Raw genomic sequence first — 26,496 nt, forward strand, 5'->3', positions numbered from 1 at the left:
AGTGGGGAGGAGAACATAGTTCATAGATGGGGATTATTAGGAGGCCATGATTGTTAAAATCCAATGGGGAATTTGGCCAGGACACCAGGGTTACACCCCTACTCATTTTCAAAAAACACCCTGGGATTTTTTAATGACCACAAAAAGTCAGGACCTCAGATTTATGTCTCATCCAAAGGACAGCACCTTTTTATTGTATAGTATCCCCGTCACTATACTGGAGCATTAGGACCCACACAGGCTGCAGAGTGAGTACCCCCTGCTGGTCTTCCAACAGCAACGTTATTTGTACCAGGAGGTCTGCCATCCAGGTACTGACCAGGCTCACATCTGCTTAGCTTCAGTGGGTTGCCAGTTGTGAGTTGCAGGGTGATATGGCTGCTGGCATAATAGGCATATTGCTTCCATTCTTTTTTTCTTTGATTTCCTTTTTTCTCACTAATAAGATGATTTATTGCTTATGCAAATTATAGCCACTAAAATACATCAAGTGTCATCATGATTGATAAATCAAAATGAAGACCAAAACATTTATCCAAAATACTTTTTCTAAAACTGTGCATGCAGAGGATTAAGTTTCTTTTGATACCCCTTCTTTCTTTTGTGAAAAATATAGAAAAATTATAAAGAAAAGTAACATTTTTAAATAGCTATTTTTCTCTCTACTATTATTATACCGTCTACAGACGCCATGCTGTTTAATCATGAGGGAGATGTATGCAAAGTACTCACCTGCCACATGTTAATTACACATATCATTAGCTGAAAGAATGCAAGAGAAATTACTTGATTTTTGTTTGTGGCTTTCCCCTACCAGGTGTTGATAATTGCAAAGTACAGTCTTTAGTGAATGAGGCTCTAAGTGTACAGGGCCCCTATGTTTAAGCTTTCTAGAATTTTGTGAATAGTTCTTCAGATTTCAATATAAAAACCTAATATACATTTGATTTGAAAATTAATTCAAAAGAACAAGAGCATATTATTATAAATGGCAGTACTGTTGTGAATTGCATAACAACATTTCAGCATGCTTTCTTCTGCTCGTAATGTAATTGATTTCAAGGGAACACACATTAGGGTCACTATTTTCACCTCCGTTCAGCTGATTCAGAGTCACGTAAATGATTCATCAATCTGGATACTTAATAAGAAATTAGCAAGCTGACCAAGTATTTTTTATGTCTATTTTTTAATTTTTTGCTGCCATCAAACTTGCTGCTCATTTAATATCTGCTCAACTGCCCACTTAATCAATCTCTATTTTAAAACCGTTTAATTCCCTTCAGACTGGAAGTACTCCTTTGTTCAGCCTCTATTCAAAGAGGCAGTAAGTCCAACCCTAAAAGAACCCATATCCATTTTGGTTAGCCTTTGTAAGAGCACGGAAAAAATTGAAATGCACGTTTTTCAAATATTTTATTAATTTGTATTAACAGATATTTGGCTCTGATAATACAGAACTTAAATATACAAAATACAAAAGAAATAGTGCATGTCCCCCCACTTGTAAATACTGGTATTTGTCTTGTAAACCACAGATAGCAAACTGAGAATTTTCACCATGCATGATAACCTACCCCAAGCTTCTCTCCCTGTCTGTGTGTCTCATGGAGAGCAAGTTGGGGTATGCAAAAAGACACATTCCTAATACAAGAAATTGTATATGGCCAATAAAGTGATCTTATCTTAACCTACATAATGCTTTTCTTAAAAGGTATTAATACTGGAAAGAAAATATTTAATATAATGAACATATTCTTATATATAAACAGTACCAAATGATTTATTTGTTGCACCCTAGTTCCCTGGTGATTACTATATGTAATCTGGACATTGTCCTCTGCCAAACACATGTATTTAAGTAACCTAGTCAGATGCTCTGGTTGAACCCTTTTCCACTATCTGAAAAACTGGGCCAACACGGTTGCTCAGCAAAATTCTTTAATTCAGTGTTGCAATGAAACCAGATGAAATCTTACAAACTAATGGGAAAAGTGTATCCACATCATCACGTAAGCAAAGTGTATAGTTCAAGAACAATGATGGAGGTGAAAACTGAACCAGAGGCAACAATGGGCAGGCCTGCCTGCAGCTCTGTGGTGTCTCGCTGGGCTGGCTAAATTAAGGTGATAAAAGCCAGCAAATACTTGCATGTTTGTTTGTATCTACTGCATAATATCAAAAGTGCTGTGTATTTTTATTAACTATTTAAAATGTAAAATGGTCAGCAAATATGGTTGCCTTTATCTTCACAGTTATACTGTTCATAATATTCCCCTACGAACATTAAACTAAAGAACAGGACAAATGGGGGAAGACCGTGAAAGTCCAAGTTAGATAAGTTAAGTGATGGCTGGGTTAGTAGGAAAAATCCACAAATTTATAAATACGGAGGGAGGGCCAGAAGTGGAACATATTTTCACAAATATTAACAATACTACACCTACTCAGTGCTAGGTGTCTGTACATTATAACTTGTGGGTTCTATTTCTTGTGTTTCTGTGCTCTTGCTTTCAGCTGCAAACTGTGAGAGGAACAGAGTCTCAATCTGGGACAGGAAACTGGTCAAGGTGGTGTCCTGAAGAAACTCCAGAGATTTTCGCATTGAAGCCAACATCTTGGTAAAAAAAATCACAGAACAAAAATAATGCAGAATGCAAAATGCTTAGAAAGTCTGGGTTTCTTTATAAAATGCATTATGTGACACTATTTCATCATATAACAGAGCTTGTATACAAAGCAGCCAAAGTTTCAGTTACTTACTTTCTCTAAACAGGTAAGATCAGAATCCCTATGGAAAAGCCTGTCCATTGGTACACTTCTGCAAATAAAATAAAATGTTACTGTCCTACATCTTCTCTTTTGAATTAAGTCATTAATGCATGATGTGCATTTAGTACCCCTTTCTATTTATATATTAAAACAGAATTAAAGCAATATCCCATGGGAAACACAATAAAATATATTGTTAGCAACCAACACTAGTATCTGAAAGATTTATTTTGCAAATATGGCTCACCGTACATAGTGGAGGTTTATCTTACCCATGTGACAGTCTGTACTTCTCAATGATCCACTCTGCCTTGTTCAACACCAGAGACCAATCTGGCTCCTCTGAAGAATGTTGAATTTCAAATTTAAAAGGAAGCTCTGTACCACAACAAAAGAAATATCCTGAATGAATCTACCTCCAGATGAATGTTACACATACACCAAAGAAATAAAAAGGTACTGCTTGACATGGCACATAAACTGCCAACTGCTAAACAATGTTTTAGGGAAATTATTCAGTATTTTGTCTAAAGTGTGGGAGAAAATATTGAAAAACGACCATATAATGTTTTCTCTTGCCCTGTTGTCAGTCGTTGTCTGTAAACTGTGTTCCAACTCTGCATTCAAAAATTTCAATAATGCTGGGTAAAGGTCCTCATACTCTTTGGAGTGTAAGCCTAGATATGCACACTGAAACAGACACACATGAAGTGCTCAGTGAAGAGGCTTCCAGGCACTGGAAGAACGTACTGTGTAAGCCGATGGGGCTGAGCTCCTCACTCACAACGAGACAAGTGACCTGGGAATGTGGAGAAGTGTTGGTGGAATTATAGGGACTGATGATCATTCCTATAAACTGAGCACCTCCTCTGAAGAAGTAACTCTGAAAGAAGAAAACAAAGGCAACTCAGAAGGGGATACATGTACCACAGAAAGATATGTCTTGAAAACATTATTCCAAACTTACCTGTATTTTACCCTCAATTAACCTCGCTATCAAGGCAGAAACACAGTCTTTCTAAACTGCGATTACTGTCTAAATATTGTACATTAAACATAAATCTGTATTTAAAAATCCCAATTATACCATAAAGAATAAACTCTCACCTGAAATTTGGCCTGTGTATCAATGTCTCTGAGGGAGGGGTTGGGGTCGAAGGCAGGGTGAGAGTGGTACCAGCCCACAACGTTGTACCCTCTCCCTGCTAGCGCCTCAGAGGCCTGGGTCTGAGAGACTGGATCCATCTCACACTGCAGCCCGGTGCTTAGGCTGTTACAAGGCTCTGCCGCACATACCTACAGAACAGTGCACAGCAACACACTCAGATACATACAAAGGATAATCAAATTTAAAGTTTGATTTGCTTGACTGTAGCAGTTTTAATATAATTTTCCCAATTATTTTCTTTCCCAAATGCCTTAAATTCTTTGCAATTTTTATTTTTCCTTCCAGTTAAAATGACCTGGTTTTGGAGCAGTGTTTCCCAATCTGTGGTCCCTATTTAAACTTCAGGTGGTTTTTAGCTGTAAAAATCTAGTTAAACTTTTTAATTACAATGTTCTACACATAAGTCATTCCATTACTAAATTTTAGTAAGAACCACAAATAACTTGAACATAGTATCATAACATGAACGCACTGTATTTTTGTAGGTTTTCCAATATATCTACTGGGTTTATGTCAACAACATACATGTGTAATCCAGGAATTATACCTGGATTTTCTGTGATGCACAGCTTTCAAAGCCAACACTGAAACAGCTCCAATTCACATACATTTATATATATATATCATACAAATTTAAAGGTGTCATCAAAACTTTTTATTTTTATTACACATTTTTAAAAGCAATTTAAAGACAACACTTTTCTAAATACATCGCCTTCTACTGTGCATGGAAAAAAACAGCTAACAGCACGAACAATTTTTAAAATATTTACAGAAGAAAACCACAGTATGAGCAATGCATTGGAGAGAAAATAAGATAGAGAACTTAGGTTAAGAACACTTGCACATTAAAGCATACGTCTAATAATAAAGTCCACTCCTCCACACTCATGAACATCTTCCAGGACAACAGCTAATTCTCTTTTTGCTAATGTCTCTTTTATTTATTACGATCAATGTAATATCCATCACAAAACAGTTTCAGCATGTCCATCCTGACTACCAAAACAATGGGCACTCTAAAAAAGGCAAGCAGTTTGCAAGAGGTCTACTAGGAAAATGCTAGGAACCAGTTATGTGGCTAGCAACAAAGACAGGCAACCACATTTTGATTGATATTTCAACATACATATAGCTTAGTGAAATCCTGACTCCTCACCTTTAGAACCCTTGTGCTTTCAGTGTATCCTCCTCCAAGCAGCCCAATGACCTCACCCATGGACACATGAGCGTGCTGTACATGCAAAGTAGTCACACACAGGGTCAGTACTCATCTGATCAATACACTCTTATCTCACAGCCTCCTGACACAGTTAGTGCTAAACCCTGTGTCATTTGACAAAGTATTTTTCTCTTATCGTAAAAGGTTAGACTTTAGAGGACACAAGACTAAAACAAAGCATTCTGGTTAAAACCTCCATCACTGAAGGTTCTAAATTTAAAACTCATATGCTGCTTCTTTTTAGACAAAGCTTTGAAGTGACTATTGTGACCTAATATGGGACAGAATGAACTTCCCACCATTTTCTTCTGAGGCACCTGTCCAGCAATGTAATTGAGGACAAAGGCTATGTGGGGAAGTTAAAGAATTCCCTTTATAACCTTTAATGCTGAATTAGTGAACTCATTGATAACCTCACTCCTAGATACCTCTGCCACAGTTTCAGCCATCCTCTACCCAACACACTGTCAAGCTTTCTTCTTCCTTTTCCCAGTACTGGGAGTTCAGTATTAGTTCCCACAATTATGGGATGAAGAAAGAGAAACCTAGTGTTTTGATAGTACACCGATCAAGATGAACAGTACACAAGATTTTTTGCTTCTTCAAATATTTAGATTTTTCTTTTCATATACCCATGTGGCTTACAAGCTACCCAACAACTATTATCTTGTGTTGAGACTTAGGTATCAAGAGGATAAGATATTTGTTTATTTTATGCAGGTCTAGCAGTCAAAAAGGGAAACCTAACCTTTGTTTTCTCTAAACTGTGTTACACTGTTACACTTTTGGTCCACTAGGTGAATCCCGACAAATATTTCATCACTAGCATTCATAAGTAGTCTGGCTTGTGGTCTGTCCTAGTTCGGCAATGGTAAAATTATGCAACAACCCTAGTCCTGTGCTACACATTCATGGTCCAATAATATAGACATACATCATAAAATCACTATATGTACTTATTAGTAATATATGACGTACCATATCCATAACAATGAGTGCTTCTGCAGACACCACCACCTGGAAAGGCTCCTGAAAATAATTTAGTTGGTAAGCACACAAAATTTGTGGAAAAATAAATGTTCCATTTTCAAACTAAATAAAAGTTACCTGCTTTTCCTCTCCAAAAGACTGACAGGGAATTAGTTGGAAAGGGTCAAAGGTACTGAAAGAAAAAAATACAACATTAGAGTACTGTCAAGAGTGCCTGGCCAGTGAGAGATACAGTTGCCAAGCTCTAGCTAGCTTGGAACTCTTTGAAAGACTAAATGGACTGAAACCACAGTCTCTGTGCATAAAGCATTATTGTACAAACAGAAGAAAATGTAGATCTTCCTGCGTAACTACTTACATTTGAAACTAGAGGTTTTCAATACAAATCAAGACTTGTGTTAAAAAGCGCATTTAATATGGCTTCCAGTAATTCAAACTAAGCAAGTTAATTTCAAACTAAGCAAGTCACCTTGACTAGTTTCTTTAAAGTCATTCGATTTTTCATTTTTAAACAAATTAAATAGAACATCTAAAGTATTTTCTTTATCTCACATAGCCAAAAAACAAAATGCATTATGTTCAACTCATTGAGGACCTCAGTTTGGTCCCTGAAACTTGAAAATGTGCTGCAAGCCTGCATGACAGTGAGTCTTTGCAAGAGAGGTCTAACATACCCTTTGGTTTGTCGTGGAACTTTACTGGGCTTGGGGAGTCTTCTCTTGTTCTCCTCTCTCCTCCTGGCAAGTTCCTCAGCACTCAGGTGCTGGTAAACAGAAACAGAACCTATAAAACTGGCAAGCTAAGTTCACAGAACCTTGTGACTAAACTACACCAGTCAGCAAGCAGCTAAATATTCTAACTTACTGCTAATAATTGAGAGGAAAAAACCTGACAAGGCAAGACTTTACAAAGTGATTATTAAACAGATCACAGTACTGATTAATTAATTATTTACATTTTATAATTAATGATTCCTTATATTTATATAATGCTTTTCACCCACAAGGATCCTAAAGTGATTTAGATACAGGAGTGAACCCACTTCATCTGCCAATGAAACTGCAGTCAACTGGGTGATGTGTGGCAGCCATTCTAGACTGGCAGCTTCACTGCATAACAGATCATGTAAAATGAGAAATTATTTCATCAGCTGAATTAAAGAGGCACTATTTGTAAGCTACATAATACAAGTCCGAGATGGAATCTATCCAGATACAGTTCTAATGTTGTAAAAAGATGTTAATAGATCCTTGCAACATAATTATTATAATTGTTATTTTAACAGGAACAAGCTCAAACTTATCAATCAGAAAATGGCTGAACCAACTCTTCTTCTTTTCCATGGGAACAAACAGAAAATAAAATGTTATATTACCACAACTGATTTTAAAAGTACTTTAAGAACATTCCAGAACTTAAATACCTCAAATGTCTGTCCTTCTAGGTCCCTGGCATCACACCAGTTACCCCACATGTCTCGTACACGACGTTTTCTCGTTCGCTTTAGGAGGACAAAAAAGGTAATTCAAAATGATAAACTGAAAACTAATAACCTTATGGATATATTAAAGCTAACTGGGTCTCATATAGGGCAATATTCTGTATTAAGTGTACAGGAACCAGCAAAATAGAAAGACTATAAAAAGGTACAACACCTAAAAAATATTTAAAATATATAGTTTAATGGAGTTTTATTTATTTTTTCAGTTTGCTCATATTCTTTAAGCAAAAATAGTGGCATTCTATCATTAGCAGGACAGAAAAGATCACCCTTACCATAGACTGCAGTCTTTGAGCCAGCTGGTAAGCCTCTAGAGCATCCCTTCCTTCTTTTAGACGTGACTTATCCACTGTTCTTGGTCTGTTATAGATCGCCTGTTCTGATACAACAGAGAAACACAATCAATTCGTAGACAGATAAGACTCAAAAAGTTGAAAGAACTGTTAATGTCAATAGCTGTGCACTTGCCGTTTTAAGTTGTACAGTTTTGGTCTCTTTACTACACAGAATGCAAGAACAAACAATTTTGACCAAGGAACAAATCAGGATGTTGTAACTGGTGCAAAAAGCACAGACTTTCATCAGATGTCTCCACATTATAATGATAAATATAAACAAACAAGCAGATGTGAAGCACTGCTGACTGCAGTTGAGCTTTAGGCTACTGTACTGTAATAAAATAGTTACAAATGGTTATTAAACTAACACACTTATAATCTATGAACATTACTGAAAAAAAGTCCAGACATCACAAAACTGTTATTCTCATTTGCAAGTAATACCACAGTTGAAGTTAATGGCTCCTATAAGCTCCAAATAGGTGTGGATCCTTCCAATACAGTTCACATCACCACAGTTCTTCAGGCCAGGCCGCACTGAGGTCTTGTTCAGGTATTTGGGTTTACTTTTCACCCTTAAGAAAAACAGAAAAGGTCTACTCAAACACAAATGGACAAAGTAAATACAGCCACAGTAGAAACATCTGTCTTCAGAATGTTAAAGTCTTTAGAACCAGGTTCTTGTCTCACCACTGCTCTAGGATGTAGTTCCTAATTTTGAGGTAGCGCTCAGGCGTCTTAGAAGGCCGACCTTCAAAGAACTCTGCAATGGCATGTTTCTCCTCGTCTGTAATGATGTTTGGGTCCAACTCCACTTCTTGTTCGGGGGCTTTTAACTCTTCTTCTTCATCTAGGCCTTCCTCCGACCCTGCAAGCTGTTGTGGTGGATCTTCAGAGAAAAACATTCAGGAGTTTACATACTTTGTCAGCTAAGTCTATGTCACATTACAATATAATTATGCAAGCTAATGGGATAAAAGTGTTGATAAAAACAGCTTTTTAGCAGTGTTCTTCAGCTATAGGCAAAAAAGAATATTACTGATGAACTTTTAACTCAGAAATAAATAACATAGATCATTTGTAAACTCTAATTATAAGAACATTTGAAATTAATTTCTTAAGGACAAACTTTGCAGTTTATCACTCAATACTATCATACTTCTGAAAGGTATGTTACCATTGTATCTCTTTTACCTTCCAAATGGACAACTTATTAATCTACATAGACGGATTATATATTGACCCAGAGAACTAAGGAACAAATTAAAACCAGTAGTTAAAAAATTAAGCTTTCTTCACTCTACCTGCAACTTCAGCAAATTCGCTTTCAAGCAGTGACTGTCCCAAACCTTCTACAATCCCATTCTCCTTCTGTAACCCTGGGCTGCCTGCCCTTAACTCCAGTTCCTCAGTCTCTTCTCCAGTTTCTTTTTCTGACTCTGTGTCATACTGAAACAGATCTGAATTCCTAAGCTGTTTTGCTGTAGGTCTGTGCTCTGAACTGCGAAGGACATGTGTTGTAGAGAAAAGGTGGTGAGTATAGTATTGGTCTGAGGAGCAGCTGGGAGTCTCTGGTTGACATGTGGAAGTTGATCCGGGGCTCCTCTTTGCCTCCTCATGGCTTGTGCTGTCTAGGTCCTCCAGGCATCCCTGCTCCAGATGATGGGATTCGGTCTTGCAGGCTGGCAAACTTGTGTCCTCATCTGTGTCATCAGTGATATCCACATCTTCATCATCTGACAATCTCTCAATTCTGACTGCATTAGGCAGGGCAACTATTTGGTTCTCCACAGCCCTCAAGGAGTTGGGCTTATTGCCTACCACATCGCCATTTGATGAATCCTGAATAGAAGCGCCTGAACTCTGTTTGAGGGAATTTTCAGTCTTTGTCTGTGAAGATATTGAAAAGACGATGAGCCCTCTGCATTTTCCTTTAAGTTATATAATTTCTTAGGCTCATTTCCCTGTCCTAAAGATGCACGGACAAAAATGGTACATAACTAGTTCTAGAATCATGATACTGTAATAATCTAGCATATCTTAATAAAATAATTACAATTTATTGCATTTATGAAATACTTTCCAAGATCTGTATCTTCTAGATTTTAAAGGATCCAGAAGCATTTCACACATAGGAAAGTATCCCACTTCATCAAAAATGAAGGCCAATATTTTAATTACCAAATAGGCAGGTTCAGGATGCGAAGAGTACCAACTACTGGTGACCAAAATGTTCTCCCTGACCAGTCCAAGCCTTGTTTAACTTCTGAGATCTGACAACAGCAAAAACTCTGTAATTCCTGCTTGTCCTAAGCGTGCTTATAATTGCTCATTACCTCAACAATGAAAGTACAGCAAATGTTGAAAAGATAAGTTATAAATGTTCTTCACTGTGATAAGGTTCTATTTTATTCTTTACACTCAGGACATACCATCTTTTTAAAGTACTGCCTTGCATAGCTCTTAACCTGCAAAACACTGCGACTGCCAATCATTTTTGCTATCTTGGTCCATCTTCGACCAAACTGTGTCTGAAACATCAAAAAGACAGGAGGGAAATATCTTTAATGCTGTTCAACATCTATTACACTTATAGTTCAAATTACAGAATATTAGGATTTGTTTCCACACTTTAAGCTGTACTAGCTACAAAACTATCTTTGGTGATAATGTTATAAAAACATAAATCTTTATAGAAACAGAAACAAATAAAAAATGATAACATTAAAAAATCCAGATGTTATACACAGTGCAAAGCCAGTATAATTTGTCAAAGTAAATTTATTACCAGTCCTTTTTCAAAAAGATCCTTTTCCTGCTGTGCCCAGCGAACAGGTTGAGTACCCGATTTAATTGGAGACCTATAAGGATTTTTTCAAAAGAATTTAAAAAAGAAGAATACCAAAAATAATTAAAACAAACTCTATTGACTTTATCTATAGCCAACAGTATAGATCCATTCAAAACAAAAAAGAAGCATCTTTCAGTACAAACATTTATTTATAAGAAATGTTTTTACAGAAAAAATAGGTATTAAGAACTTGTGTTTATATATAAAATTTGTATCATATCACATATATGGATCATATCATATTAAAAGCAGGATTACTGCAAATGTATATTAGGGACTGCAAAAGAATGTCTATTTATAAAGATAAATACGTTTAGAATTTATCATATTTAGTGTCATAAATTTTGACGTAAATGAAAGGAATTGTCAGTCCTGTACATCTAGAGAACTGCAAAATTCAAAGGTAGTCTTAATTTACCAAATAATTCAGCATTAAAACAGCTGACCTGACTTCCTATCTAAATAATAACATTAAGAAATTATTATCAGAGTTATAAAAACATGTTGATGAACTCACTTCTTTACTTTTTCGGTCATTTGCTTGTCACCAGTCCAGGTGTTCTTGGGAAGCTCCTTACCTGTTAGATAATATCTTAAACCTTTTTAAGAAAAACTGTCAGATCACTGCAATGAAGATGACTGCCTTTGATTAACAGCATTTCTCAACTGTGTTATAATGCTATAATAAAATCAAGGAGAGGTGAAAACAAATATATATATACACACTTCTCAACTCTGTCTATGCTGCACTGATTCTTCCTGCTAGAAGAGTTCACATTTTAAGTCAGTCCAGAAACACAAAAAGGATACTCCTCTTCAAGCAGCATGTTCTCAATAGCTGCTCTATTCTCGGCACTGATGGAGCTGTCCAAGGCCCAGGGCTGAAGGAGTTAGAAGCAGAACCAAATGTTAAATGTGAAACCTAATGTGTAAATAAAGACTTCTACTCACATAACACCAAGCAGGCAAAAAAGCAGCTTCCTCAAAGCTGCAGACCAAGAACTGAGTATGAATGCTGTCATATCAATCTCTCCCACCTTGCTTATCCAACTGATACAACCTAAGTGAAGATCATTTGGGTTCCAGAAACTTTAAACCAAAATGAAAGCAAACTGAACTGAAAAGTCCCAAGTATTGGAAGTTATTGAGCAAGAGACATCATTCGGTTGTAACTGCCTCTTGTGGAGAGATTGAAAGACCATACCATACTCCATGATGTATTCTGCTTTACTGCTGTAAAGTGTGGACGTTACTAGATAATTCTGTGCCAAATTAAAAATTTGTGAAATGTCACCAGGCATGTCACATAAGCATGACAATAGGAACAATGTTAGCAATTTGTGTAATTGATTATATAACCATAAATCTATCTATGTATGATGGGTACTAGGTTTGCAGTCTGCCTGCAGTTTTTGAAAAATGTATTGTTTCAGAAATTAAGAGGAGTATGTCATCCATAGTGTGGTCATATTTCAAGAACTGTTAGGAACTATACACTCAATTTTAATTTTTCCAAAACATCAATTACTAAAATGCTCATTTTAATCTAAATCTGTTGTGTCTAGTGACAAGTTCAGTCAAGTAGGAAGGTTTGAATTGCAAATGCAAATTACTACATTGTAAATGCATCCACTTACTATCAACCCACTGTTTGTCCTCCATGATGACTGTAAATACTGGTCTTGCAAGAATCTAGCAGCTCCAGCATCAGAGTCTCTGAAATACATTTCAGGTTATCACAGAAAGATTTCAAATAGTATCCATGTCAAAACATGGCTGTTAAACACCATCCAAACTGCACTAAGTACGGTATTATAATATTAAAGTTTATGTCGAAGGTTAAAGACAACAGGTCAGATCTCTGAGACTACTCATGGGAATAGGCTTAAAGGGGCATCAAAAATATTTTTTGAAAAGGTCTTCATGTTCTTCAAATTTTAGATAACTTGAGTTAGGTCTAGATGGTCTCCTCTCGTTTGTAACTTTTCGTTCATTAGATGCTAAGCGTTGACTGAGAAGACGCAAGCCTCCTGACAAAGGGGCAGGATAGCACGGTTAGCTCTCCAACACAACTTGCTCGTACATCTGAAAAGGTCTGTTATACCCGAGGTCTTCTTTTTTTATACTTTTACATCGATATTACTAATACAGATGTAGCGATATCGACTCTACAGACACAAGTTTAAGAATGTTTTTAGGAGAAACATTCTGACACTCTAAAGGTTCTATTTCTATATAGCTGAAGATCTGAAAGGAAAAAGTGAGTCCACAAGCTATGTGAAAAAATATATAGAAAACAACATAAATATGTTTATTCAAATTAACATAAATCCATAATATCTGTCTTATCTAACACACTCACATTACGGATTTTACTCTCGACATTTCGCCATTCATTTCAATATGTAAAGCACTGAGACCTTTAAAAAAAACAGAAACTTCGTAAAAGTACTCCTGTCAAACTCTGAATCAACTGACACTGTGTAAGACATTACAGACACACTGTTCCATCACATTACCTCAAATTCAACTCAGATTCATCACCCTCAATATCAACAACATCCAGCTCCTCCGCCATGTTCTCTAAAACCCAGTACAAGCAACAAAGAGAAGCGACAGGTTGCTTTCAGGGCGACGTTTTTCTCTGTAGCGACATCTGCTGAGTGGAAGACCTCCAGTTAGATAGATAGATACTTTATTGATCCCGTGAGGGAAATTGCAGTGCAACAGCAGCTTAACACACACAACACAGCCACAGTGTAACGAATTATATAATAATAGTACAATACATACAATACAATACAAGAGTTACTCACAGTCCGGACGCACAAGAACAAACTAGAACAGAACAGTACACAGAAAATCGTATCACACTCATATCACACATATGAATATAAATATAGATGTAACTATAGATATAAATAAAAATGTATTGCACAGGTCCCTGGCATATATTGCACAAAAAGTGGTTGTAAACGGGAAAAAGAAAAAGAAAAAGAAAGAGAACAGATGTAGCAGTAGATGTGTAGATGCGTTTAGTCCAGAAACAGGTCACAGGTCACAGGTTAATGTCGTTATTTATGTTTGATTTATTTCATTTTTAAAACATTTATCTAAATAATGTTATGAAAGTATAAAAATATTTTTTTTGATCGAGCTTATACTGAATATTAAAGTTCCCGATTTGTGTGATTCCATAACCCCATTCTTTTCACAAATCTGTTGACAACTGTCTAAAACTCTAAAACGATGCACTTTTGAATGCGACAAGTTTTATGCACAATTGTTTGACAACTTGTAAGAAAAACATGATTACATTTTGTGTAGTCAAATTCAGTTTTATATCAAACTTAATTTAAACCACTTAATTTTTCGGGTCCAAAAATAATAATTACGTTGCTAATCCAGGATAACACTGAAAGAACTCTTAGTTTTATAAAAAAAAAAATTACACATGGAGAACACATATAAATTTACTGGTTACTGGTGCTATAGTAGATACCTGTTATTAATAGCCATCACCAGGTGTTTCCACATTTAGTCTAGCAAAAGCGAAATTAAGGAACTGGAGTTTTGCTTTTCATTTTCATTAATCAGCTCTAATTTTTGTATGCTATTTCAATTTTGCTTTGCAACTCCTTAATCAATTTATGAAATATGAAGTCATTTTAAAAGAAAATAATCACTCTGGTCCCATTACAACATCTAGGGTGATGTATTGATAAAAAAGGCATCTTTTGAAGCATAATACCCTGGCTTCTATTAAAAAAGTGTCTGGATGAGACCTTTGGGATAATTAGCTACTAGCAATCAAACACGTTTTTTTATTAAAGTTACTACCAATTACTGACATAAACAATTCATAAACACTTGAATGAGATAAGAGTATGAAACAATAATACACATACACAATACATATATTATTTACAAAATGTTTTTATATTCAGTTTTAAACAATTCAATGAAAATTGTCATAGTACAAATATTCCAAAATTATCTCTTTTAAATCCTGCCTTAATTTCACATTTCCTAATCCATTACAGAAACTTTGAAGTCTGGAAGAAGTCTAAAAATAACTTTCTTAAGTCTATAATTTGCCAGTTAAATTTACACCAGCTAATTTTCAGTGAAGCCTTAAAGAAGTCCTGATGGGTAATTTTAAACTCCTTAAATTACCTGCTTTTCTGTATAGGTGGATCACATTTTTGGTTTAAAAGCTAAAAGAGAAACAGTTTACTCTATGAAGGCAGAAATACAGAGCTTGTGAATAACTCCCTTTGGAGAAATACTCCACTACCAGAGTCACATGAGACAAATATGAACAGATTTCTCTGCTACTTCCCCAACCTGTCGGATATTTCCAACAACGAGGTCACTTTTGTGTGGGGCCATCAGCTGAACTCCCTTCTGTGTTCCAGTAATACCCTATATGTCCTCTTCTGAGGAGGAGTAGCAGTCAAGACCCAAAACATGTGGCTTCTGTTCGGCAGGCAGGTGGGATGTACTGAGCTCCAATGCCTCTGAATTTTTGGGAAGACAGTTCTGGGCTGCAGAATTCTGTGCCATGGAGCAGCTGTGAAGGTTCGGAAGCCCTGTAAACAGAACCCTTGCCAGACTGTCTAAGTTCTGATCATCTAGTGTGGCACGGTGCCCAGAAACCTTCACAGCCATCTTGCTGTGGTTGAAGCAGAGAGGCTGGTCTTGGCTGGGTAGGTCTGCCACAGGGGAAGTGAGTTCAAGACTACAACTCTTCTCTTTCTCTGGAGCTTGTGTCACCTTGCTCTCCTCTTCATCATCACTGTCTGACTCATCACTCTGGCGTCCTGGTTCTGACAGCACAGGAGTGCATAACCTTTTTAAGCCCCCAGACTCTGAGAAAAAATAATTATTTTTAATTTTTATTTAATGTATACACACTACTTAGTAAAAGGTAATAGCTTCCTAAAGTAACTGCGGATTAAAATCTAACAGTTTTCAGTGCTACATGTAAGAGCTGATACTTCAAAATAACCCCATGTTTGAAAGAAATGTGCTGGTACTTCATGTTTGAAAGCAATATATTAATAAAATACTGCATGATTTCTTCGTACATAAATGAGTCATTTGTCAACTGAAAATGACATACAATCTCAGACGAACCACATCCAAACGGTATGAAGTTTAATAACTATTGATGGTAAAACTAGTAGTCCAAAGTAGTCCAAAGTGATACCTCTTCTAAATTTATGAACAGTTACAATTTATAGTAAATTAATATAATACAAAGGGTGGTAGTACTTCTTTTTGCAACTCTTTGCAAGTCAAGACCCACTGCATTTTTCTAATTCACTAGAGGCTTTAATTACCACTTACGAAGATGAATGACTGTTCACAAAACATGGGTTTATACAGTCAAATAAGTCATCTTTATTAATGATGTATTTATTTATAAATATGTTATTCTTTATTCAAATAATTATTACATTATTTATAAATCAGTAAAAGGGATTACTGGAGATGGAGGATGTCAAAACTTACAGCAGTGATAGTTTATCCATCACAAAAACAGACATGATTTTGAAATAACTTCAGAAATCATTAAGGATACACATCTGCTGGAGACTTTAAAAATGTGAAATGCAAGCAAACGTACTTCAATGCATTCACAGGAGGACAGACAGATCTACCTGCTTGGCTAGGACATGGTACCCCATCCTGTGTCCGTTTCCTTTTAGTGTAGCCTCGGGGATTCCAGGGCTGGTGCTTGCAGGACGGATCTAGGACACGGAGCTTGTGGAGGTAACTCTTATATTCCTTCTGCAGCTTCTCTATCTGCTGCTGAAACTCTGCAATCTTCCTCTCAGGGTAGTGAGAGAGCTGGGACTGCTGCAAGGCAAAGATCAGTTCTATTATAAAAGAACACATGAAATGTTACAAAGAAATAAAGGCCATTTCCCCCCTCATGCCTGTTTGGCTTCTAGTACATTCCCAATCTCCCTGCTTCAACAGCACTGCAGTGCAATTTGTTCCAAAGAATTGCCATTCTTTGTGTAAAGAAGCACCTCCTGTTTCCAACTCTGTGGCCTCAATTCATTTTTCCACAGCCTCCACTTGTGGTCTCCAGCCTTTGTGTCTTTTCTGTTCAAGACTTTAATCATTGTCATAACAAGACCTCACTGTATTACCAATACTATTAGTCATCTCAAATATTCAACACTGAAGTGTATCAGTAATCTGCATAACACATGGAAACCATAGGACCAAATACATAGCAAGTCAGGAAAAGAAGTAAGTTCAACAGCTGAGTTAAGAGGGATGTCTATTATGCAATGAAAGAGTGAAATTTATCAGGACACTAGGATTAGTACCTTTGAAAAAATGATAGTGGCTTGTGGAAGAACGAAACAGGATCTTTAAAGACCAGGTATTCAGGACTTAGGTTCAGCACCTCATCGGATGGATGGCACCTCCAACATTCACTATAATGCAGCACTTGTTTGAAAATTTTGGTCCAGAGGGAGAGTGACATCTGCATGTCCACCATCACCACTTACACTTACAGGGCCAACCTGGTATTTTCCTTGAAGTTCTCCCAGTGAAGCACTGATCAGACCACTTGTATTCTGAATGTATAAGGTGACTGTGTAATAAATGCTCTAAAATATTTCTGCCTTCCACTGGTACAAGGAGAGTATTGTATTGATGTATTTACACCAAAACATTCACAGGGAAACAACCAAAATGTTGCTGTTTTTCAGATTCTTAGTTGTGAACTGCAATTTGATATGACATGTTTGGATTATTTTGAACTTGCATTTCCACTTTTAGAAAAATGCAGTCTCAACAGCAGGGGGCATTGTCATAAGTGCAAAGAGGGAACTGTTAATGAACACAATGATTTCTTCACACATAGACAGCAATTTCATTGTATCAGTAATAAAAAAAATGTTGTTGCCATAACAGAAGTCTACATTAGTCCCTCTTTGACAGTCTGATTGAACAAAACACCACACCAGAATACCTGCAAATAATATTCTATTTCATTCGTGATGCTTGGAATCCATTTCTTCACGGCTGCAGCTGAATTCAAGGAAGACTGGAAGACAAAATTGGGTCGGGCCACGTCAGGAACATTTTAATAAAATAAAGTAGGAGTTTTATTTTATAGTTTATTTTGGGTTACACTCACCAGTCTGGGTCTTGATTCACCTATGTCCTTTAAGCGACCCTCTGCGGAAGACGAAAACATTAAAACGATCGCAGATTTCTGAGAGATTTACCTCTCATTGTGTATTTTCATTGTGTATAGCTGTAAAGCGCGTTGAGAAGCCACCTTTAAAGGCGCTATATAAAAAAGTTTTTATTATTAATTTCGACCCTTAATTCTTTCGAAACGGAAAGAGACCTAACTTCATAACGATTTAGATAACTGCTAAAATAACTGTATCGGTTTATAAACCTACGAACTCGAGACTCTGAGTTGGATTTGCAACTCTTAACTAGATCAAAGGAAAATGAACAGTACAAGTATTAATATCAGGAATAAATAAATATCCATTTATTTTTTACAGTTCATTTCATAGCCTGCTGAGTTCGTTACTGATATGATTTGAAACAATTCATCTTCATACTGTTAGATAGTTCTAGGACACAGAGCTTAGCGAAGCAGTTTTCGTTCACGTACCGTCTCGCTGCCTCTGAAGCCACAGCCGGTTTAGTTTCCCCAGCTGTTTCTCCTCATTCCTGGCCATGTTGGAGTCGCCGCAACTGTCAACAACCGGTCACGTGCCCAGTCGCCGGAAAACAGCCACCAGTCTCATGTGATCTGTGAAATAGCTCCTCTCCTTGGCATCTCTCACTGATGCCACTGCTTTAGATATTACGCCTTTACTTTATTATTTAAATAATCAATTAAAAGTTGATTTAAATATGCATATCTAAAGGACAGCCTTCAAATAAAGATAATTAAGCACAACATAATAAATCATTAGTTTTACCATTTCAGCCTATTATTATTATTGCATAAACGTTTACTACGTATTATTTAAAAAAAAAACAATGGTAAAAAGCCTAACGTTTAACATTTCCAATACAAGTTACTGTGTGTGAAGCAAAAACATTTTTTCTAAAATGACCACCAGAGGTCGGTATGTGTGAACTGTGGTATCTCTGAAATTTCATTTCAGTGATCTGTTGATTTCTTAATGTACAGAAATATACAGATAGCCATTTACAAACATATGTTTTATAAGGAATATACTCTATACTCTGCTGTGAAAGGTATTTGGAATTCTACATTGTTTAACTCTTTCTCTAAATTTCTTCTTCCAAATACGGAAAGTATGTAAATTATGTAGCCATTTTGTTTTAACATGATAATCCTGACAGATTAACACCACACCAACATCTGACGTCATGTTAGTGTCCATGATATAAGTGAAAATCTGATTAATTCATTCTTCCAGAATAATGAAATCCTGCTGCACTAGCATTCAGACACTGATATTGACTCCAACGTGGGACATACAGTATCTTCTAGGGTGTCAGAGTCCTATGAAAATCATATGATGTCCATTTTTAGACAGTTATGTATTATTTGATAAGAAACATTTTCTTCTTCAGTAGTGTGGCAACTTGCTGGTGTTTTTCTGTGTCCCCAGTCTGCGCCACCTGCAGTGGGGTTTTCTTCACACTGTTAGTGGCCTGCAGGTTGACCTTTTCACCCTGTGTCCAGTTCACTAGTCTGTGAACAGTCCCAAGGTGCCCGGCTCGACTGGCAATGTGCAGAGGGGTGTCTTTATTGATGTCCATAGCATTGATCTTTGCACCACTGGACAGCAGGAAGTCTACCAGAGAGTCATGCCCATGCTCTGCCGCAATGTGCAAGGAAGTCTTCCGCCACACATTTCTATCATCAACATTCTTGTTTTTTCCAAAGGCCAAAAGAACTTTCATGAGGCTCAGATGGCCTTTTGCTGTGGTGTAGTGCAGGGGCGTGCAGCCATCCATGTCCTTGGCTCTGATCATTGCCTTGCCTGACAGCATGGCTGAGGCAGCCTCAGAATTTCCTTTCAGCGCTGCCATGTGTAAAGGTGACTTTTTTTCCTTGTCCACGGCATTGGGATCAGCACCATTTTTGAGCAGCAGCTGCACCACAGATGCCCCACCTTGAGCTGGAGCAAGATGCAGAGGTGTCCTCGACTGTTTGTCTTTTGCGTTAATATCTGCCTTAAATTGGATCAGCTTCTCCACAACCTCCTGGTGTCCCTGCTGACTTGCAATGTGCAAGGGTGTAAGTACCTCTTTGGTGACAGCATTCACCTGGGCCCCATGTCTGATCAGTACCTCCACTACATCAGGTTTGTTGTGGAAGGCGGCCAGGTGCAAAGGAGTCTGGTCTACAAGGCCTGGCATGTTAACGTCCATTCCTTTCTCTAACAGCAATTTTAAAACTGGCAGATTCCCACTCTGAGCAGCCAGATGCAGAGCTGAGTTATGGTTTGGCAATTTCGCATCCAGACTAGCCTTTTTGGCAACCAAAATCTTGACAGCTTCCAAATTCCCCAGCTCTGCAGCGAGAAGCAAGGGTGTGTACTGCATCCCATTACGTGCATTTATGTCAGTACCTCTGTCTATCAAAGCAGCTATAACTCCTTGCAGGTTCTTCTGAACTGCTTTAAAAAGTGCTGACACCATGGTATCAGGAGATAGCCCTTTAGCATGCTGAAGAAGTAGGCTATACATGGACTGGCTGTTAAGATTAAATGCAGCTTCAATGATACTGGAATCTAGCTTGGCTCCAGCTTCAAGAAGAACTCTAGCTGTTTTCTCAAAACCACTGTGAACAGCATGGAACAGTGCAGTCTTCTTCTGATTGTCCTTTGCATCTACTGGGGCACCTTTCTGAAGGAGGATTTGGACTAGATGGGAGTTATCTTTGAGGGCTGCCATATGTAGAAATGTCCTCTGATTATGGCAAATCCTGATTTCCTCTTCCACTAGAACTTTGACTGAACTGAGATGCTTGTTTTTGGCTGCCAAATGAAGTGGAGTTTTAGATTCCTTTTCCATGGCATAGATATTAGCCCCTGCCTGCACAAGGGATTTTACTGCCATGCTATGACCATTTTCAGCAGCTCTGTGCAAAGCTGTCCTTCCTTTACTGTCTCTCAAATCCATTTTGACCCCTTTACTCAGAAGGAATTCTATAACTGGGACCTGGCCATTCAAGGCAGCTATGTGCAAGAGACTCTCATTCAAAGAATTCACTGCATTGATGTCACAATCGCTTAAAAGCTTCTCCAGACAAGATACATCCCCCTTTGCAGCTGAATCGAAAAGACCCCCAGGTTTACGATGCACCACTTCCGTTTCTTCTGGTGTCTTAAGTGACGGGATAGTTGAGACAGGTTTACTGTCTTGGATCTTTACTCTTTTTCGTGGAACTGCCATATTAGTGGTCTTCTCAGGGATTTTGTGCTGTGTATTTTTAGGGGGATTACTGTGGTCCCTTTCTAAAAGATACCCTATAAGCTGTCTTCTGCCATCCCCGATACTTTCATTCACATCTCCCACGTACACTTTGATACTGTTGTACAAGTCAGGCTCTATGAGTTTCAGACATGGATAGAAGAACAACCTGCAAGCTCTCTCACCTTGGGAGACCAGAAAGTCCAGGACTCGTGAATTCTTCTCCTCCCGAGATCTGCAGCTAAGCACAAGGAGTCTCTTCTCAGCTGGTAAGACTTCCTTGTCAATCAGAAGATTCAGCAAATGCTCAGTTTTAGATATGCCTTCAATCAAGTCCCTCTTTTTTGTCTGGAGAACTTCGATTGCATACGGATTGGTAAACAGTCTAGTGGAATGCATGGCTATATAACTCACAGGAACAGTTAAAAAAAAGAAAACAGTATATCCGATCTACTGTACATTGCAGGTTACAACGGCATTTCATACAACACTGTAATTGTTACTTAAAGAAAACACTCACTTTCTTGGCAGGCACGAAAGGACTCCTTAAATTTTTCTAATCCAATATTCCCTTAGCAACCAGGTAACTATTGATAGCAAAAAGACAAAAAATATTTTTCTACATAAACCAACGAAGTAAAATTATTTGAAGAACTTTTAAAATGAAAATAAAAAGATTAATATATTAAATTTGTGATCATTATTTTAACAAGATCCTGTAAAGCTTTGAAAGGTAAATACAGCCACGCTACCAAGCATTCTTTAACTTTTAATTGCAGTTCACACAATCTGTCAGAGGTGACTAAGGAAGTAATTTGCAGCCAGGATACCGTTTCCATGATCACATTTTGGCCTTTGGGTGTGTTTGCAGTTCACTCAGTCCAACAATAAACAAACCCTGCACAAGCTCTCTGACTGAGACCACACAGACCTACATTGATCGGACTAGAGCACTCCCTGAAAGACCACTGAGGAAATACAATGGACAGCTTTAACAATCTTTCCACAATAGATTATCCATATATGAACATGGTAGTTTGTTTTGTTAAAATAAAAAAAATCTCTTTAAGTTAATTCTCAATCTTACATCTTGGTTTGTCAAACATAACTGGATTAGACTGTAATTGTGTACATTATAAGGTAAAGATAAAAAAGATAAAATTGTGTTTACACTCCTTAAAACACTTCTTAGAGATTATCAGTGAAATGTGAAAATTAATATTTAGATTTAATCTTGGAAGGCATTCAACTTCGCAGAGTGGAATTAACTTTTAACTTTTACAGTTTTTACAGGCCTTCTAGATATTTTTTAAGTCAGCTAAATGACATCAAAGATGGACATTAAATATTCAGTTTTTCAACACAATTACCTGTCTGTTTGTTATAGAGCTAAATGTTTTATTGAATATTCAAGTTGTAGCTGAGAATATAATATTTACCAAAATGAATGAACTGTCCATAGTACATAGTACATGTACTGTAAATTAATGGAGCATCTTGTAAGACAAAGCATACGCTATGATCATGGGATTCATAATTATTTTTCACTCCAAACTCCTTACAGCTTGTCATATCTCAGTTAAAAACACTAGGGACCTGTTAACAAACTGCAAATTGAACAATGACAATCCCAGGTTTGGCCAATATTGTGCACTATAATAACCCGTTGTAAGTGGGAAATGCATATGATTAAATTTGCACTATTGTTTATAATAATTTCTCCACCAAGCATAAAATTAAAAGTGAATATTTGAAACACAAGGGCAAGAGTCAGTGGTTGCAGGTGTGTCTTGTTTGTTTATTTTTCTAAAGCGTTAGTGAAAAGTATGTGATTTTTTATTTTTAAAATATACTTTGACACTCTCCTACTCAAGAAAGATCACACTTCCAAAACAAAAACTGTTGTCCAGTTTAATGCAGCAACAACATGGAGCACCCTGCAAAATCTCATTGTGAAAAGTAGTCTGTTGCCAGACAGAAAGCTACAGAACTAAGCTTGTTATTAATATTTTCAAAACAACTTATTGAAAAAGAAAATCAAAATTAGTAATTGTTTTTGTTAATCCCTGCTGTTTTTTTCCAACTAATATTTTTATACAAGAACTAAACTAAAAATTAACTTCACTAAAGTATATAGAGTTTTACTAAAATGCCGAATATCTTAAATCTTACGTCACACCCCCAGAGAACTCACCATCCTTAATCAACTCCTTCACATTCCAGTGCAGTTTCCAATTAACTAATCAGACACACCTTCTCCCACCGGCCTACTTAAACCAACCTGACACACCTCTCCTTGCTCAGTATTGGGTTTTTATCTAGTTAGAGCTGCATTGTTTCTTGTTTTGCAAGATTCCTAGGTTTGTCTCTGACTTTGTTTTCTGGGTCTTGACTTGGTTATTGTGGATTTAGTAGTTTTCTGACCCTGGCTTGAACTCCTGACCCACATTTTTGGATAAACTCCTGCTGATACTTTTGAGTTCAGAGGATTCTGCTTAGGGTACTTCTTCTTCACTGTAATGTTACACTTGATAAGATTAAATATTAATTTGATATCCATACAATAATGCAATGCCTGTATAGGCAGGCACAAACAAAAACAAATGTTCCTTTATTCACACCAAGTTTTCATTCAGGTCCAATTACCCAGAATACAGGAACACGGTATATAATCAGATGAATGAAGGTCCAGTGAGCTTGATGTAACTTAACTCACACTTCTAAGGTTGGACTTGTTCTGTATTACAGGGATCTACAATGGAATTGAGGTATTTTTAAAAATGATTGATTAAAAAAGCTAAAGGCTTCTACTACTACTGGCCAGTGGCCATATCACTCTGCAACTCACAACTGGCAACCCACTGAAGCTAAGCAGGTGTGAGCCTGGTTAGTACCTGGATGGGAGATCTCCAGGAGATCAGTAGAAAACAAGGAAGGGCTGGAGCGTCTTAGACGAGCGTGACACAGATAGGTATTGAACACAGGGCCCCAGTGCTGTGACGCAATACTTACAACTCTGCCACCATGGAAAATCTCTTATACTGTATACTGTAGCTCAGTTAACCTTTGCATCTTGGTTGGTTACCAGCGGCCATATCACTCTGCAACTCACAACTGGCAACCCACTGAAGCTAAGCAGGCGTGAGCCTGGTTAGTACCTGGATGGGAGACCTCCTGGGAAAAACAAAGGTTGCTGCTTGAAGAGGTGTTAGTGGGGCCAGCAGGGGGTGCTCACCCTGCGGTCTATGTGGGTCCTAATGCCCCAGTATAGTGACGAGGACACTATACTGTAAACAGGCGCTGTCCTTCGGATGAGACATAAAACTGAGGTCCTGGCTCTCTGCGGTCATTAAAAATCCCAGGGCTTTTCTCGAAAAGAGTAGGTGTGTAACCCCAGCGTCCTGGCCAAATTTCCAATTGGTCCTTACCAATCATGGCCTCCTAATAATCTCCATCTATGAATTGGCTTCATTACTCTGCTGTCCTCCCCACTGATAGCTGATGTGTGGTGAGCGTTCTGGCTCACTATGGCTGCTGTCGCATCATCCAGGTGGATGCTGCACATTGGTGGTGGTGGAGGGAAGTTCCCATTACCTGTAAAGCGCTTTGAGTGGAGTGTCCAGAAAACCCCTATATACTGTAGGTGTAAGCATTTATTTTTATTTTATTTTTTTTACTTTTCCAGAAAATCTCTCTTAAAGTGCCTAAGGCTGTAAATGAACTCTTATTGCCAGACTGAATTGTGTGAATTTACTACAGAATTCACTACTGTTTAACCTACAGTAAACTGTACAGTTTTCTTCACACGTGAACAAATGTCAAAAGATTCAACATTCTTTTTCTTTTCTTTTCTTTTCAGCATTGAATTAACTTTCATTGGTCCTCTGCAGCCGAAGGAAGTGACTCAACACTCTAGTTGAACATCTACAGTAAACTTGTTAGATAGGATGTCCAAACACTTACTTTAAAATGGTGATCTAATCTGTATACATTGACAAGGATAAGCAGTCCTTTGGGTGTATTTTTTGTAAATTATACAGCAATGTCTTGTCAGAAAGACTAAGATTACTGATATGTAGTTAGGTTTTCGACATGGGTAAGAAAGGGGTTATATGTGGTCTTATTCCCACTTGTATTCTTCCTAGCAAGATACTTTTCCTAACTGGCCTACTTATGTTTTAGAGGAGGCTTAATATGGTATTAGACAGACAGCTCAGGAAAATCTCTGATTTTTTTATGCCAAGTGTTTCTGTATATTTCCAGCAATCAGAATCTGTCCCACATCCAAGCTCCAATCATGCTTCTGGCATGGGCCTCCCCATCTCATCCTACTGAACAAACACACATACACCAGCGTGACTAGCCATCTTGAAGTAATCCAGTAATCTTCTAAATAAATCTGATTATAGGATCATTCTGGGAGAAATTTATATTGTTTCAATTAAAACCATTCAAGTCATCATATATTTGTGTAGCATGTATGATAAACTAGCAGGTTAATGATCACCCTCCCAATCAATCCATTAATCAATGAATATCTTAATTATGGAACATTTAATATAATAATATTTGTATATTCATGTAAACCATTTTTACACAATATTTGATGTAGGACACAATACTGACCATTGCTAACTGCAGCTGAAGACTCTAATAATTATGGAGTAAAAGTTTTAATTCCAGCGGCCTGGCTAAATTCCACTACACCCTTGCACACTTTGACATTCTAAATTTCTCTCTATTTAACTGGCAAAGCAATGTCACATCTGTTCTGTTGTGTAGTGGGATCACTGGCACATACTGGCTGTCACTAGATTTGGGGCGGAGCGGTGGCTCTGTGGCTAAGGATCTGCACCTGTGGCTAGAAGGTTGTTGGTTCAAATCCTGCAGCTGGCAGAGGAATCCTACTCTGTTGGGCTCCTGAGCAAACCCCAACTGCTCTGGGGGTGCCGTACAATGGCAGACCCTGCGCTCTGACCCCAGGCTCTATCCCTATCTGTGTGTCTCATGGAGAGCAAGCTGGGATATGTGGGTATGTAATTGGGGTATGGGGTATGTAATTTCTTACAATGCAAGAAATTGTAAAGGGTTAATAAAGTGATGTTATAGATTGGTGCTGCACTTCTGTGGTGAATGAAGTGGATCATCCTCTATATAAGGCAACCTGGGATCCTTCCAAATGAAAAGAGTCATAGAAATGTAAGG

The 26,496-nt window shown here is 37.5% G+C and overlaps 3 protein-coding genes across 4 annotated transcripts; all 3 read right to left on the reverse strand.

The window, feature by feature from the left end:
* Window positions 1–1,402: 1,402 nt before the first annotated feature.
* mysm1 (Myb-like, SWIRM and MPN domains 1) lies at window positions 1,403–13,433 on the reverse strand. Of its 2 annotated transcripts, none has more exons than XM_088927752.1 (20): window positions 13,362–13,433; window positions 12,480–12,558; window positions 11,653–11,723; window positions 11,360–11,434; window positions 10,780–10,852; window positions 10,424–10,522; window positions 9,296–9,881; window positions 8,682–8,880; window positions 8,436–8,566; window positions 7,929–8,032; window positions 7,576–7,653; window positions 6,827–6,915; window positions 6,270–6,324; window positions 6,141–6,191; window positions 5,100–5,174; window positions 3,880–4,068; window positions 3,523–3,655; window positions 3,045–3,150; window positions 2,764–2,821; window positions 1,403–2,617 (listed from the first exon to the last, which is right to left on the reverse strand). In XM_088927752.1, the coding sequence occupies exons 1-20, from the start codon at window positions 13,418–13,420 to the stop codon at window positions 2,444–2,446; spliced, it is 2,484 nt and encodes an 827-aa protein (XP_088783878.1). In that variant the 5' UTR covers window positions 13,421–13,433; the 3' UTR covers window positions 1,403–2,443. The 2 variants fall into 2 exon arrangements, 1 of the variants encoding a protein (XP_088783878.1); XR_016093760.1 differs by having other exon boundaries at window positions 2,587–2,617; window positions 3,020–3,150; window positions 13,362–13,428.
* A 471-nt stretch (window positions 13,434–13,904) lies between these two features.
* LOC148823657 (uncharacterized) lies at window positions 13,905–18,594 on the reverse strand. Its single transcript, XM_088927036.1, has 5 exons — window positions 18,506–18,594; window positions 18,011–18,051; window positions 17,843–17,917; window positions 16,509–16,707; window positions 13,905–15,713 (listed from the first exon to the last, which is right to left on the reverse strand). The coding sequence occupies exons 1-5, from the start codon at window positions 18,570–18,572 to the stop codon at window positions 15,268–15,270; spliced, it is 828 nt and encodes a 275-aa protein (XP_088783162.1). The 5' UTR covers window positions 18,573–18,594; the 3' UTR covers window positions 13,905–15,267.
* Window positions 18,595–19,413: 819 nt separating this feature from the next.
* caiap (CARD- and ANK-containing Inflammasome Adaptor Protein) lies at window positions 19,414–21,690 on the reverse strand. Its single transcript, XM_088928332.1, has one exon. The coding sequence runs from the start codon at window positions 21,688–21,690 to the stop codon at window positions 19,414–19,416; it is 2,277 nt and encodes a 758-aa protein (XP_088784458.1).
* Window positions 21,691–26,496: the final 4,806 nt, after the last annotated feature.

The sequence above is a fragment of the Atractosteus spatula genome, chromosome 11, assembly GCF_055471065.1.
Source record: "Atractosteus spatula isolate fAtrSpa1 chromosome 11, fAtrSpa1.hap1, whole genome shotgun sequence".
In the NCBI taxonomy this organism is placed as follows: domain Eukaryota; kingdom Metazoa; phylum Chordata; class Actinopteri; order Semionotiformes; family Lepisosteidae; genus Atractosteus; species Atractosteus spatula.